A 12,899-nucleotide genomic window follows, 5' to 3' on the forward strand; every position below is an offset into this window, starting at 1 on the left:
GGCTCTGTGTCCCCTCAGTGACCTTTTCTCAGGCTGTCCTGTGATAAAATCACAAGGACCAGGCTCTGGGCGACACAGGAGACAGGGCAGGCACCTTCCAGAAGCACAGTGCAGAGCAAGCTCTGAATTCTGGGGCCTGGTTTTCATTGAGACCGCAGCACTTGGCTCAGAAAGTCTCTCAGAGCGGAAGGCGTGGCGCCCAGCGAGTATTTTTATGCAGAAATATGAGAACTATTCTGCCGAGGCAGCATGAAATTGCTCCTGTAGCCGAGGTGGAGTCAGACAAAGGGGGAGATGAGCCAGGCTGGCTCCCGGGGTCTTGGGGAGGTGCTGGCCCCCAGGCCAGATCAGCGTGACTTCTGCTCATGGGTACACAGGGTCTGGTTGTCCTCTGGAGACTACAGCTTGCCCATAAGGAAAGAATATGAGCCCCACCCCAGCCTTTGTGTTCACACTGAAGGACCTGCAGCCTTGGCTGTTTGGACAGTCATCTTCCTATCAGAAATGTTGCTGCCCCCTGACAAAGACAGGCCTGCCACACTCTGGGCATCTCTGGCCCCCTACTCTCAGGATTTCTGGGGAGTCAACGGGCCAGCACCCCAAAGACCTGTGCTGCTGAGACTTTGAACTGCCACCTTTCCACTGTCGTTTTTGTCCCTCTCTGTCATGTGACTAACACAACCACAGAGAGAACAAGTCGGGGTGACTGCCGGGAGGGTCTCGGAGGCTCAGGAGAGCTTACGCACCACCATCAGGCGAGAGAGCCTCTGAAGAGCCTGAGCTGGAGTCAGGGAAGACCTGGCAAGAGAAAGAGCGAGACTTGCTGGAAGCCACAGGCTGTACAGCCAGGAGGGGCAGGAGGGGCAGAGTCTATGGAGAGGTTGGGCCATCTGAGAAAAAAGAGGAGCCGGGGAGGAGGAACTGTCCCTCCCTAGTGCCGGCCGGAAGGTTTCTGGGCTAAAAGGCTGAGACGGGCACAAGGGCTCTGGGATGGAGTTGTGTCAGGCTGCGGAGAATGCCTAAATGGGACTTCAGCGTTCACCTGACTGCACAGATGCCTGGACCCCACTGATGTACTAGCTGCAAAGAAGGGACTCTACCTAGGGCTGTGTGTAGTTTGCAAGGACAAAAGACATCAAGGTAGGACCCTGGCTCCCACCGGCAGCCACAGCAAAGCAACAGGTGGGACAGACATGTCTGAGGCACACATGTGATGACCAGAAATGTTCTCTCAAATGCTGGCCTTTGCCAGGAATGGTGATATAGATCCATAACCCCACGAATGGTGGTATAGATCCATAACCCCACGAATGGTGGTATAGATCCATAACCCCAGCACTAGGAAAGGTGAGGCAGGAGGAAGATGGCTATATGAGCTACATAGCAAGAATCTGTCTCAAAAATCAGCTAAGAAACCAACTAAGCAACTGCCCGCCACTAGCTAATCCAGGCTTATATACAGGTTGTGCAGAGCTAGGACTTTTACCTCCATGCTATGTCTGCCCTTGGTGTCAGGTCTGGGATGTGCACAGCTTCCTACCCCACGTTGCCTTTCTAATCACCTAGAGCAGCAGTTTTCAACCTGTGGGTCCTGACCCCTGACTCCTGGGGGAAGAACCACCCTTTCACAGAGCCATAACAGTAGCCAGATTACAGTTACGAAGGAGCAACGGAAGTAACTTTCAGTTGGTGTCACCACAGCGTGAGGAACGGTTCTACTAAAGAGTCGCAGCATCAGGAAGGTGCAGAACCACTGACCTGGCTGGCACCTGTATCTGTGCCTGGCAGCCAGAAAGCTAGGATCCCAGTCCTGGGGGCCACAGAGTCCACAAAGGGCCCCACACATAACGTGTGTGGTTCTGCAGGAAGACCCCCTCTAGCTGAACCTTCTCGCTCCAGAACTGACCCACGCAGGCCCACAGCGGGGAGGCTACAACGAGGCACGTGAGACCATGTGACCCCAGTGTCATTTTACCCTCCTGCCGGCGTCCAGAGCGCACCTCCAGTCAGGTGCCTGATTAATGCACACACACTGCCAAGGTTGCCCCTGTTGCCGTATTAAGGTGCAAGCTGAGCCGGGCATGGCAGCGCACACCTTTAGTCCCAGCACTCAAGCAGAGGTAGGCAGATCTCTGTGAGTTTGAGGCCAGTCTGTTTTACATAGTGAGTCCTAGGACAGCCAGAGATATGTAGAGAGACCCTGTCTCAAAGAAAAGGATGTGAGCTGAGTATTTATGATGCATCAAAGTATAAGAGAACTTAATATCACCAGACACAACAAACGCAGTGATTAAACTTCAATTGCATGAATAATTCTCAAATGACTCAAAGTAAATCTGGCTCTGAATTCTTCCAGGATGAAGTTCCACCTGCCTGGCACGGAAATAGGGACCACATCTTTGTGAAATGTGAACCAAACACACGTGCGGTAAAATGGCCTGGAGAGCCAGGCAGCTGGTGACAAAATAGGGCCGTGGACCCACCGAGCATCTGTACTGCTCAGCTTAGCCTGGGTCCTCCAGCTTTGGCTGGGTTTGTGTGGTAAGGATGCAGGCCACATGGTCACCCAGGATAGGAAGCCCCATCCCTGTTACATCTGCTCTGTGCTGACAGCGCTTCTGCCTGGGCCCAGTCCCCACTCAGGTTTTAGGCACTGTTACCTTGCATGCCCTTGGGCTGCTGTGTGGCCCACTCACCTGGCAGGATGCTGGGGGTGTCTCCCTGGCCATGGAAGGCTCCTGAGTCCAGCATTGACTCTGAGTCTCTCTTGGGGAGCAGGGTGTCAGCTCTGGCACTTTCCATAGTCGCCCCAGACTCTGGTCCCCAGGCCTTGGGGATGGACAGAGGGTAGGAGATACACTGGAACCCACTAGGAGAGAGACAACAGATACCACAGTGTGGGTCAAAGGGGCAGGGCTGGAATAAAGGGGAAAGGGTGAGGAGCGGGCGAGCAGGACTGAGGCACCCACGCTCTGCGAATGTCCTGGCCCTGACCCTGGGACACTACTTAGTCATACTTGGAGGGTTGTGTGGGTCACCCTGAAATGCTTGCGGAGCTAGGCCAACTAAGGTCAAAGGAGAACCAATCAGTGGGTTCCTTCCTGCTCCCTGTGTCTGGTGATCACTAGGCACGTGGCTCCCTCCAGCCCTCCACCCTGTCATTTCACCTGCTTCTGTTTCTACCTTTCAAAATCGAGCTGGTTGGCACTGCATCCGGGCCTGCTCCAGTTAGAGTGCATGGGAAGACATGGGCAAGGGAACCATGGGGCCATCCCTCTAGTCTCATCTCCTCAGAGGTGCCTGCCCCTAGGGAAGATGCGGCATCCTTACAACGGTGTCTGGATGGGCGTCTCCATGTGATCTTCGTCCATCTTGAAGAAGCTGACCTCAGAGTACGCTGGGAGTTGTACGTATCTGACCCCTGCTGAGATCTTCAGCATCCGGCCACTCTCGCCTTCCAAAGGAAGAAATCAAGAGACATACCATTTGTACCACGTGAGGAATGAAAGATCCAGGCCAAGGTGGGCTAAGGTGAAGGGTGTCTGTGCTGCCCCATTCTAACTGACTGTGACTACATTCACGTGAAAGGTCCCTGGTTTGACTTCCTTGGATGGATGCCCGGCAGGAGTCTCCTGCTGGCCTTGACCCCTCTAGACTTCCTCTTTCACCTTGAACCCTGGACACTGGCTCTTCAGCTCCGGATCTCGTCCCCCTGAAGGCCATCTTGCCCTGGCCAACTGCCTTCATACTCCGGCAGGGTCTCCTCCTAACCATCTGTGACTCAACATGCTATAACTCACCCTAGGTTGGTCGGCTGCTCGTTCTGCTCATCTACCAGCCTGACCATGCAAAATAGGCTCAGCCTCCATCACCCACCTCCCCAGTCACTAATACAGGGCCAGGCACCAAACTGATACCTAGAAAGCATTTTCTGAGTGGACGCACATCTACTCAGAGCCACAGAGCACAGATCCACTGGGCCCTCCTGGGCAGGCAGAGGTAATGAAGCTAGGTGTGTGGCCACATCCGGAGGAACCAGCGAAGAGAAGCGTTGGCTAACATGGGGCACACCTTGAGTGCTATGGACGAGGCAAGATGGCTGTGAGGGTGACAGGCAGGGGTGAGCTCCCGGCCCCGACACAACTCTGAGATGATCCTCCAGACTTACAGGGGACTTAGGAAGTGGCCAGATTCTACAAACTGAGGAAAAACTTAGACCAAGTGGTAGACTCCAGTGGGCTCTGATTTGAGGTTACAGTGGAGGGGGGCAACTTAGACCCCTGGTGCTTCCCAGCAAATGCTCTCAACTAAAGAAAAAGGGCTGGGAATCTGGAGGAGGATGGAGGAGAGCCTCCAGAGTTATACAGGGTTCAGGGACATCAGAACACAGCTTTGGGCACACAAGCAAGAAGACTCCATGAGGCTAAGAGAGAACTAAGGGGTCTGGGGCTCACGAGGCTAGGGATGGCCCACCCTTACTAGCCTAGACAGAAAGACTCAGAAGTCACAGAAGACTAGTTGGGGAGGCGCCCAGAGGACCTTGCTACAGTTCTGGGAACGAGCTGGTCCTAGATGGTGCTTGCTCCTTCAGCTCTGTTGGACAAATCTTGAAAACAAGGCCAAGAGCATTAAGCCTTTTCCATATAACTTAACTCTGCTTCAGAACACAAGCTCAAGAATATTTATAGGAATGCAAAAATATCTGGCATCCAACAAAGTAAAATTTATAATGCCTGGCATTCACTCAAAGATTACCAGGCATGCAAGGAATGCAGGAAAGTGTGGTGTGTAATGAGGAGAAAAATAAGTTAGCTGCGAATGACCCAGGTGCTAGAATTAACAGCTAGGGACCGAGTTATTACAATCCAGGCTATGATGCCAGCACTACGGCAGTGGAGGGAGGAAGAGCAGGAGTTCGGGGCCATCCTCAATTACCAAATGAGTTTGAGACCCTGTCTCAAAAATGAGAGTTCTGTAACTGTGTTCTTACACTCATCAGTGAAGCGCAGAGACACAGGAGGTGAAAACTACCACACTGCCAGGCACTGTGGCTCCCCTGTCTGCAATCCCAGCACTCAAGAGGTAGAGGCAGGAGGGTCTGCTGCAAGGTTAAGACCAGCTATGGCTACATGTAGTCTACAAGTCCTCTGTATGTGATCCACCACATGGTAACTGATGCACAAGGGAAGATCTGTGAGCCTGAAAATATAGCTAGAGAAGTCATCAAAAAAATAAAAAATAAAAAATAAAATAAAAATAAAAAAACCACGGGGGGGGGTGGGGAAAGAAGGAAGGAGGGATCCTGCAAACAGTGGGACCATCTCTGGCAATCTCCATGTGGGAAATAAAACAGAGTGGGAGAGAAATGGCTGAAGATTTTCCTAATGTGAGGAAATCGAAGTCCATGGATGCAAGAAGCTCCAGGCAAGTGGAGGAGATGGAGCAGCAGTTCTGTAACATGGAGGGTGAGCCAGAATCCTACAGCTGGGGGACACTCAAGGTAGCCCTCAGAGGGGAAGGAAATCAAGGTGTTTCTAGACATCAACAGTCAGCCTTTATTACAGGAACTGCAGAGGCCCTGGGAAGATGACACTCGTTAGATTCCATCTATAGGAGGCAGGAGAACCAGGAGAGTTAATGAGAATTGCAACTAATGAGGCAAGAGATCAGCAGGGTGGCTCAGCTGGCAAAGGCGCTTGCTTGCTGTCCACCCTGACGAAGGGAAACTGGGGGACAGATGGGGGACACCAGGGTGAGTCTGCATCTACCATATAAATATGCCAAATGGGGCCGGGCCTTCAATCCCAGCACTCGGGAGGCAGAGGCAGGTGGATCTCTGTGAGTTTGAGACCAGCCTGGTCTACAGGGCAAGTTCCAGGACAGGTTCCAAAGCTACACAGAAAAAACTCTGTCTTAAAAAACCAAAAAAAGGGGGGGGGGCTAAAAGTATAAAATTCTTCACCCAGCATCTCATAAACTATGTGATAGTGGTATACGATTATTGGTGTACATGACTGTTGGTGTACACAACTGTGGGTGTGCATGACTGTGGATGTGCGTGGCTGTCGGTGTACGCAGCTGTTGGTGTGCGCAGCTGTTGGTGTACGCGACTGTTGGTGTACGTGACTGTTGGTGTACATGACTGTTGGTGTACACGGCTGTGGGTGTGCATGACTGTGGATGTGCGTGGCTGTCGGAGTACGCGGCTGTTGGTATATGCGACTGTTGGTTACACAGCTGTTGGTATATGCGACTGTTGGTGTACGCGGCTGTTGGTATATGCGACTGTTGGTGTACGCGGCTATTGGTGTATACAACTATAACTGCAGCACCAGAAGGTAGAGAAAGGAGGATTTCGTGAGTTCAAGATCACCTTCAGCTATATATGGAGTTTGAAGACAGCCTGAGCTACATGGGATCCTGTTCAACCTCCACACTTGCCAAAAAAAATCTTCAAAAGATATAACAAAATCAACAGTAAATATTAATCATATTAATAAAGCAATTATAGTCGAATATCTCGTGGGAAACAATCATTTACTAATAGGTTTTAAAAAACATTGTAAGACTTATGCATGAAAATGCACGTTGTCGAGAGAAATCCAAGTGTTTTCTGTCTATGAACTGTAGGCTCAGTGCTAAGAGATGGCTCACTGTGACCCCATTACAATCCCAGCAGGTTTCTGTTGTTAGAGAAATCTATGGGGAAATGTAAGGGACCCACAGAGCCACACCGTTTTGGGAAAGAGCGAGGCTGGAGAGTGAAGACCAAGATCAAGATGGCACGGTGTGGCGTGGATGAGAGTTTCCTGGCAAGAGTGGGCAGGCGGTGGGCGGCGGAGCAGAGACCACACAGAATGACAGGTCTCCCGGCAGTCACGGCTTAGCCACGGACGGTAGCTCAAAATGGAACAACAACCTAAATATGAACGCCAAAATAACATACAACTTTTATAAGAAAATAGTCTCTGCTTTTAGTGGTGGCCCGTGCCTTTAATCTCAGGGGCAGAGGCAGGCAATGTTTGTGAGTTTGGTCAGTCTGGTCTACAGAGTGAGTTCCAGGTCAGCCAGGGCTACATAGAGAGAAACCCTGTCTTGAAAAACGAAACAAACCAAACCAAATAAACAACAGCATGTGTGTGTGTGTGTGTCTGTGTGTGTGTGTGTATACGCATACTGATTAAATAATAACAGCACACATATACTGACTAAATATATACATACATCTATACATATACATATACACACATATACTGATTAAATATATACATACATCTATACATACATATACACACATATATACTGATTAAATACATACATACACACATTACTGATTAAATATATACATACACACATATACTGATTAAATATATACATACATCTATACATATATACACACATATACTGATTAAATATATACATACATCTATACATACATATACACACATATATACTGATTAAATACATACATACATATACTGATTAAATATATACATACATCTATACATATACATACACACATACTGATTAAATATATACATACACACATATACTGATTAAATATATACATACATCTATACATATACATCACACGTATACTGATTAAATATATACACACATTTATACGTACACATACACACACATAAACTGATTAAAATCAAAGGAAAAACTTCCGTCATTGTCCTCCCACATCAAGTGGGACACCACAAACAGAACGTTCCATTATCTAGACCACTCTTGACAGCTCTGTCTCAGTTCTAGAGAGAAAATGACCTCTCTGGCCTCTTAGAAATCTTATCACAGGCTGGGCCTGGTTGCACAGGCTGATAATTCCAACTAGTCAGGAGGTTGAGGCAGGAGGATTAACAAAAAGTTCAAGGCCTTAGCTGGGTGGTGGTCACGGAAGCCTTTAGTTCCAACACTCAGGAGGCAGAGGCAGGTGGATCTCTGAGTTTGAGAACAGCCTGGTCTACACAGAGAGATCCAGGACAGCCAGGGCTGCACTGAGAGACCCTGTCTCGAAAAACAAAACTAAAATACATTGACCCTATGATGCTGCAATGCAGCTTGCAGGTATACGCAGAGAAATTGAAGTCTGTGTGTACAAAAACTCGTGAGGTATTCACAGCAAGACTGCCCCTGATATTAGTCTGGATGCCAGGCAGCCAGGTGTGGCCCTATCTGGGCGACAGGATGCCGCTGCGCAGTGTGAAGGATGGAGCCATCAGAAAGTGCACCGCATCGCGTCCCCAAACGCGCAAATGGGAAGTAAGCAAAAGGCTGCACAGGGTCTGAAATGCTCAAGAGCCAATCTACAGAGACAGGAAGTGAAGTAGGGACTGGAGTGGGCACGAGACTGGAAATGGGATCTAGAGGCACGGACCTGTTCTGAAAGGGCCCTGGGGTGTGGTGGCGGCTGCCCTTATCTGTGGACTCTAGAGAATCTAACTGGACTTGACGGCACGTGCCTGTAATCTCAGCCCTGGGATGCCACAGGAGGATCAGTTCAAGACCTGCCTTAGCTTCAAACTGAGTCTGAGGCAAGCCTGGTCAGTTTCCAGGGATCTGATACCCTCTTCTGGCCTCCGTGAGCGCCTGCATGCGTGGACACATACCCACACAGAGACACACAACACACACAGCCATATCATTTTTTAAAAATGAGATCATGGAATCATTTAATACTGAAGTTAATGGTATGTAAATGATACCTTAATAAAGTTGCTAAGCCAACTTAATACATATATTAAAGATATTATTTTTAATTATATGTTTATTTGAGTGTCTGTGTGCACACAGGGACAAGTGCCCATGGAGGCTGGCGGTATCAGACCCCCCACCCAAGCTATCAGCTCTGAGCTGTTATGGGTGGATCTGAGACACCGAGTGTGGGTACTACAAATTGAACTTGGATCTTCTGCAGAAGCAGTCTGCAGTTTTAATTGCTGAGCCATCTCTCCTGTCCATATATGTATTATGACTTTCTCACTGAAGCACTGAACTTGGGTGAATTCATAAATACTAGGAATTAACATGGAGGTAGGGCTTCAGGAAGTCAGTCAGTGGCTCATACCTTGTCTTGGTATGAGGTTCAGTTACCTAAAAAAAAAAAATCTGATTACCCGAGAGAGGAAATGAGAGGGTACCTTTGGCCTAGCTGAGTTATGGTCTATGTTGACCTGCTCAGCCAAGCTGACTGTATATTTTTTATCTTCTATGCCCTGTTCAATGTGCACTTGTCAGCGAGTCTGCATGTGCCCAAACACACACTTATGTGTGCAATGCACACTCTCAAGGCACACATCTATACATGTGCACGCACACACAAGGCTACCTCTACCTGTGTGTCTTACAGGCCTTCCGAGCTTTCTGCTGGCTCTTCTGTGATATTATCTCAGGAGCAACCTGACTACCTTACCCAGGTTTGCTCTGCTTGAAAGCCTGCAGCCCATTTCTCCCGGAAGAGTAGGATCAGCACCCTGAAGACACTTACTCTTGGCAATTTCCCCATCATCTTGCTGCAGCTGTACATTCAACGTGAAGGGAGAGCCTTGGAACACTTCCAGTACCTCTGGGCCCAGGACCACAATTTTCTTAGCCTGTGCTGGGGGGCAGAACAGGGCTTTAGTGTTTGTAACAGCTGCACCCAAGGGCTCCAGCCCTTTCTCACCCTGTTGGAGGGTCTACCAAGATGTCGCTGCTGGGGCTGAGGCCCCCAGGTACCTATTAAGCATAGGCAGGCTGGTTGAAGGTTTAGATGAAGGGCTCACGTCCTTGGCTAGGCTCACCCTCGGACAGCGTCTCTGTCCTAAGTCTCAGGACAGGCCACTAGGAACAACACAGGAGCAATGGATGGCCAGGAAGGTACCAAGCCGAGGTAGACGTGGGTCACTCTGCAGTCATTGTCAGAGTGTAGAGGTCTCAAGAGAGCCTGATAGAGGCCACACGGGGAGGCAGGGGTGGGGGTGTCAAACCAGCAGGGTTTGACCAGGTAATTCCAAAACCCTGTGGCTAAGAGGCCCTATGTCTGGGAGGTATCTGTGGCTGAGAGGTACTGTGGCCGGGGGTGGGGGGTGGGGGGCTGTGGTGTGCCTGGAGCTGGGAGAGCCCCTAGGTGGGAGACCCACTTGGGTCTGCACAGCCACAAGTTCCTTTGAAATCAACTAGAATATGCTTTTTCTGAGAAGGGATGGGATGGATCTTATGCTCCACAGCAGACCCCACCAGGACCACGGGAAGGCTGGGAGTACCTACCTGCTGGGTGGCCATTGATAAACATCCCACAGTAAGTGACTCCCGAGCAGTGTGCCAATCTGCCCAGCCCACTGAAGACATCACTGTGCCACTGACCCTGCACAGAGAACAAGATGGCCTTAGAGGGTGGCTCCAGCGAGCCTAGGACCCTTTGTCATAGCAGCGTCCAAGGCTGTGAGGTTCACGCAGCCTTTACTTTGGCGGTGAAGCGCAGCATTTTGTTAGGAGGGATCCAATTTGCTTTGCTAAGTGTTTTCCCTTTGAATTTTAATGACGCCAGGAAAGAGGGGAACAAAGGCCCAGCGTACACCATGCAAACAAAACACCACTGAACAGGCACACTTGGTGCAAAAAGGCCTCCCAATACAAAGATGTGGCACTTAATGATCACGAGGAAACCTGAACTCGCGACTACAATGGGCCAGGACCAAGGTGGGCTGCCCTGATGCCCAGAGCTTTTAAATGAAAAGGCAATTACAACCCACAACTTGAGCACACACACCTCGGAGTTACAAACACACAACTTGAGCACACACACCTCCGAGCGGGGGCAAGGTGCCCCCTTCGTCCTCTATAGTACACCTGGGTTCCCAAGCAATTGTGTGAAACAGCAGGAGGATTACTGCCATAGTGTAGTGGGGAGCTGTGGGCCTGCTTTTTGTCCTGCCCGGATCCCACATGGTTAGCTTATACCCTGAAATAACAACACACAAACTGTATTTTTTTAAACACTGCCTGGCCCATTATTTTCAGCCTCTTATTTACATCTTGACTAACCCATATCTAATAATATATGTAACACCATGAGCGGTGTCTTACCGGGAAGTTTTTAGCGTACATCCATCTTGGGCTGGAGCTTCATGGCATCTGGTGGTAGAGGCAGGGCAATTGTCTGAGCCATCTACCTTACTTCCTTCTTCCTGTTCTGTCTACTCCACCCACCTATTTTCTAACCTATTAGGCCAAGCAGTTTTCTTTATTAATTAACCAATGAAATCAACAGATTGATAGAAGACCCGCCTCCATCATTTCCCCTTTTTCTGTTTAAACAAAAAAGAAAGGCTTTTACTTTAACATAGTAAAACTACATATAACAAAACAGTTATAAAGCAAGAATTACAGTTACAATATTTATATCTATTTTATCTTTTATCGTAACAAAGGAAAACTATAACTATCTATCTATTTTTTAACTCCATCAAAGACTCCAGAAGAACACAATATTACCTAGGTGAACAAGAAGTAAGCTACTTTTAAAACTCTAGAAATGACAAAGACATCTTGCTACCTGGACAGTCACCCAAAGTTTTTTTTGTACCGTTGGGGCATCCATCTTTGGCCTACAGGCCCATAAGTATCCAGCAGACATTTTTATGCAGCAGGAAATTTTAAAGGCAATTTAGTCATTATCTGCTGTGTCCTTCAGAATGTCTCGCAGACTCTTTCTTGAATCAGGAACCCCGAAAGATCATCTCACATTTAGGCAAGTTCACCAGTCCTCTCTCTAAGGGTTCTCTGTGTCCAGTTTATGCAATAGTCCAGGCAAGAGCAGTTTCTTGCCCAAATGGCTATCAAACTCCATAAGGATCCTCTTCGATGCCCATCATCTTCTTGAAGTAGATTGGTGCTGCCAGGAGCAGACACGTTTTATTGTCATGAAAAGCTCTAAGTTATTAAAATATTTAAAATGCCATATTTTATAGTCTTTGAAAGATATGAAGAATGTATATTTAACTTAAATATATCTGTATATATCTAGAAAATCTAACTAACATGACTACAAGCTTTACTATTATCAATGATTTTTTTATTAGCAACCTATATTTCCTAATTATACATTACATTTTTAAATGAACTACACAATCACAATACCTTAATCGTTATTAGAAATACATATACATATAACAAAATAGGCCTTAAATTTCTATCAATAAAGCAAAATCTATACCAATGTAAATTATTTAACAAATTTAATAAAAAATTTAACATCAGAATGGTGCTCTATTTCATTATGAATTACTCGTATTGGGGGAAAGTCAACAAAAGGCCTGGTTTGAGTCATTCTTCTGCTGAAGTTAATTGGGCACCAGCTGCCCTACTCTGTCCTGGACTCCTGCAGCCTGGGCTCCTGATGGAGGGGAGCACTGCCTAGTGTCTGAGAATGCAGACAGAATAGGAAAGTGGGTGGTGGGGTTCACTCAGGCCTAGAGGCCTGAGAGGCTATGGTGAGAAGCTGGTGAGAAGGTTGAAGCCCTCAGTAGGGCCAGAGTCCCAAAAACCTGTGAGGAAAGCTTTTCATGGGCGGCTGAGAGGAGAGGGCAGCTACCACAGATGGGCAGCTGAATCTCCCGAGTGCGCAAAGACAGGCCTCAGGCTTGGTGCTGAGAGTAGGTGCCCATGGGTGCCGACCTTGAGACTCTCATGCCTCTAGGCCTTATTCACAAACAGCGCTAGGGGCCCCCTTCAGTTCCGGAGAGGCTGGGAGCCAGCTGTGGAACGTGTGGGCGGGGCCTGGTTGCTCACGCAGGTACAAGTCCCTCTGGGATGTGGATGGGCCTTCATCCTGAGCGTTGCCAAGTTACTCCTGAGCGGGGCTCCATTCCTCCAATCCTGAAATCCCAAACTCTGATCCCAAGGCTATAAAA

General features: G+C 48.5%; 1 protein-coding gene across 1 annotated transcript in view; it reads right to left on the reverse strand.

Moving 5' to 3' along the window:
• Morn1 (MORN repeat containing 1) overlaps positions 1-12,899 on the reverse strand; it is a 61,324-nt gene that overhangs the window by 33,072 nt on the left and 15,353 nt on the right. The window contains 4 exon segments of the mRNA XM_038334800.1: positions 2,697-2,869; positions 3,331-3,454; positions 9,494-9,604; positions 10,255-10,351. Coding sequence (XP_038190728.1) covers positions 2,697-2,869; positions 3,331-3,454; positions 9,494-9,604; positions 10,255-10,351 — 505 coding nt within the window.

Source organism: Arvicola amphibius, chromosome 6 (assembly GCF_903992535.2).
Source record: "Arvicola amphibius chromosome 6, mArvAmp1.2, whole genome shotgun sequence".
In the NCBI taxonomy this organism is placed as follows: Eukaryota; Metazoa; Chordata; class Mammalia; order Rodentia; family Cricetidae; genus Arvicola; species Arvicola amphibius.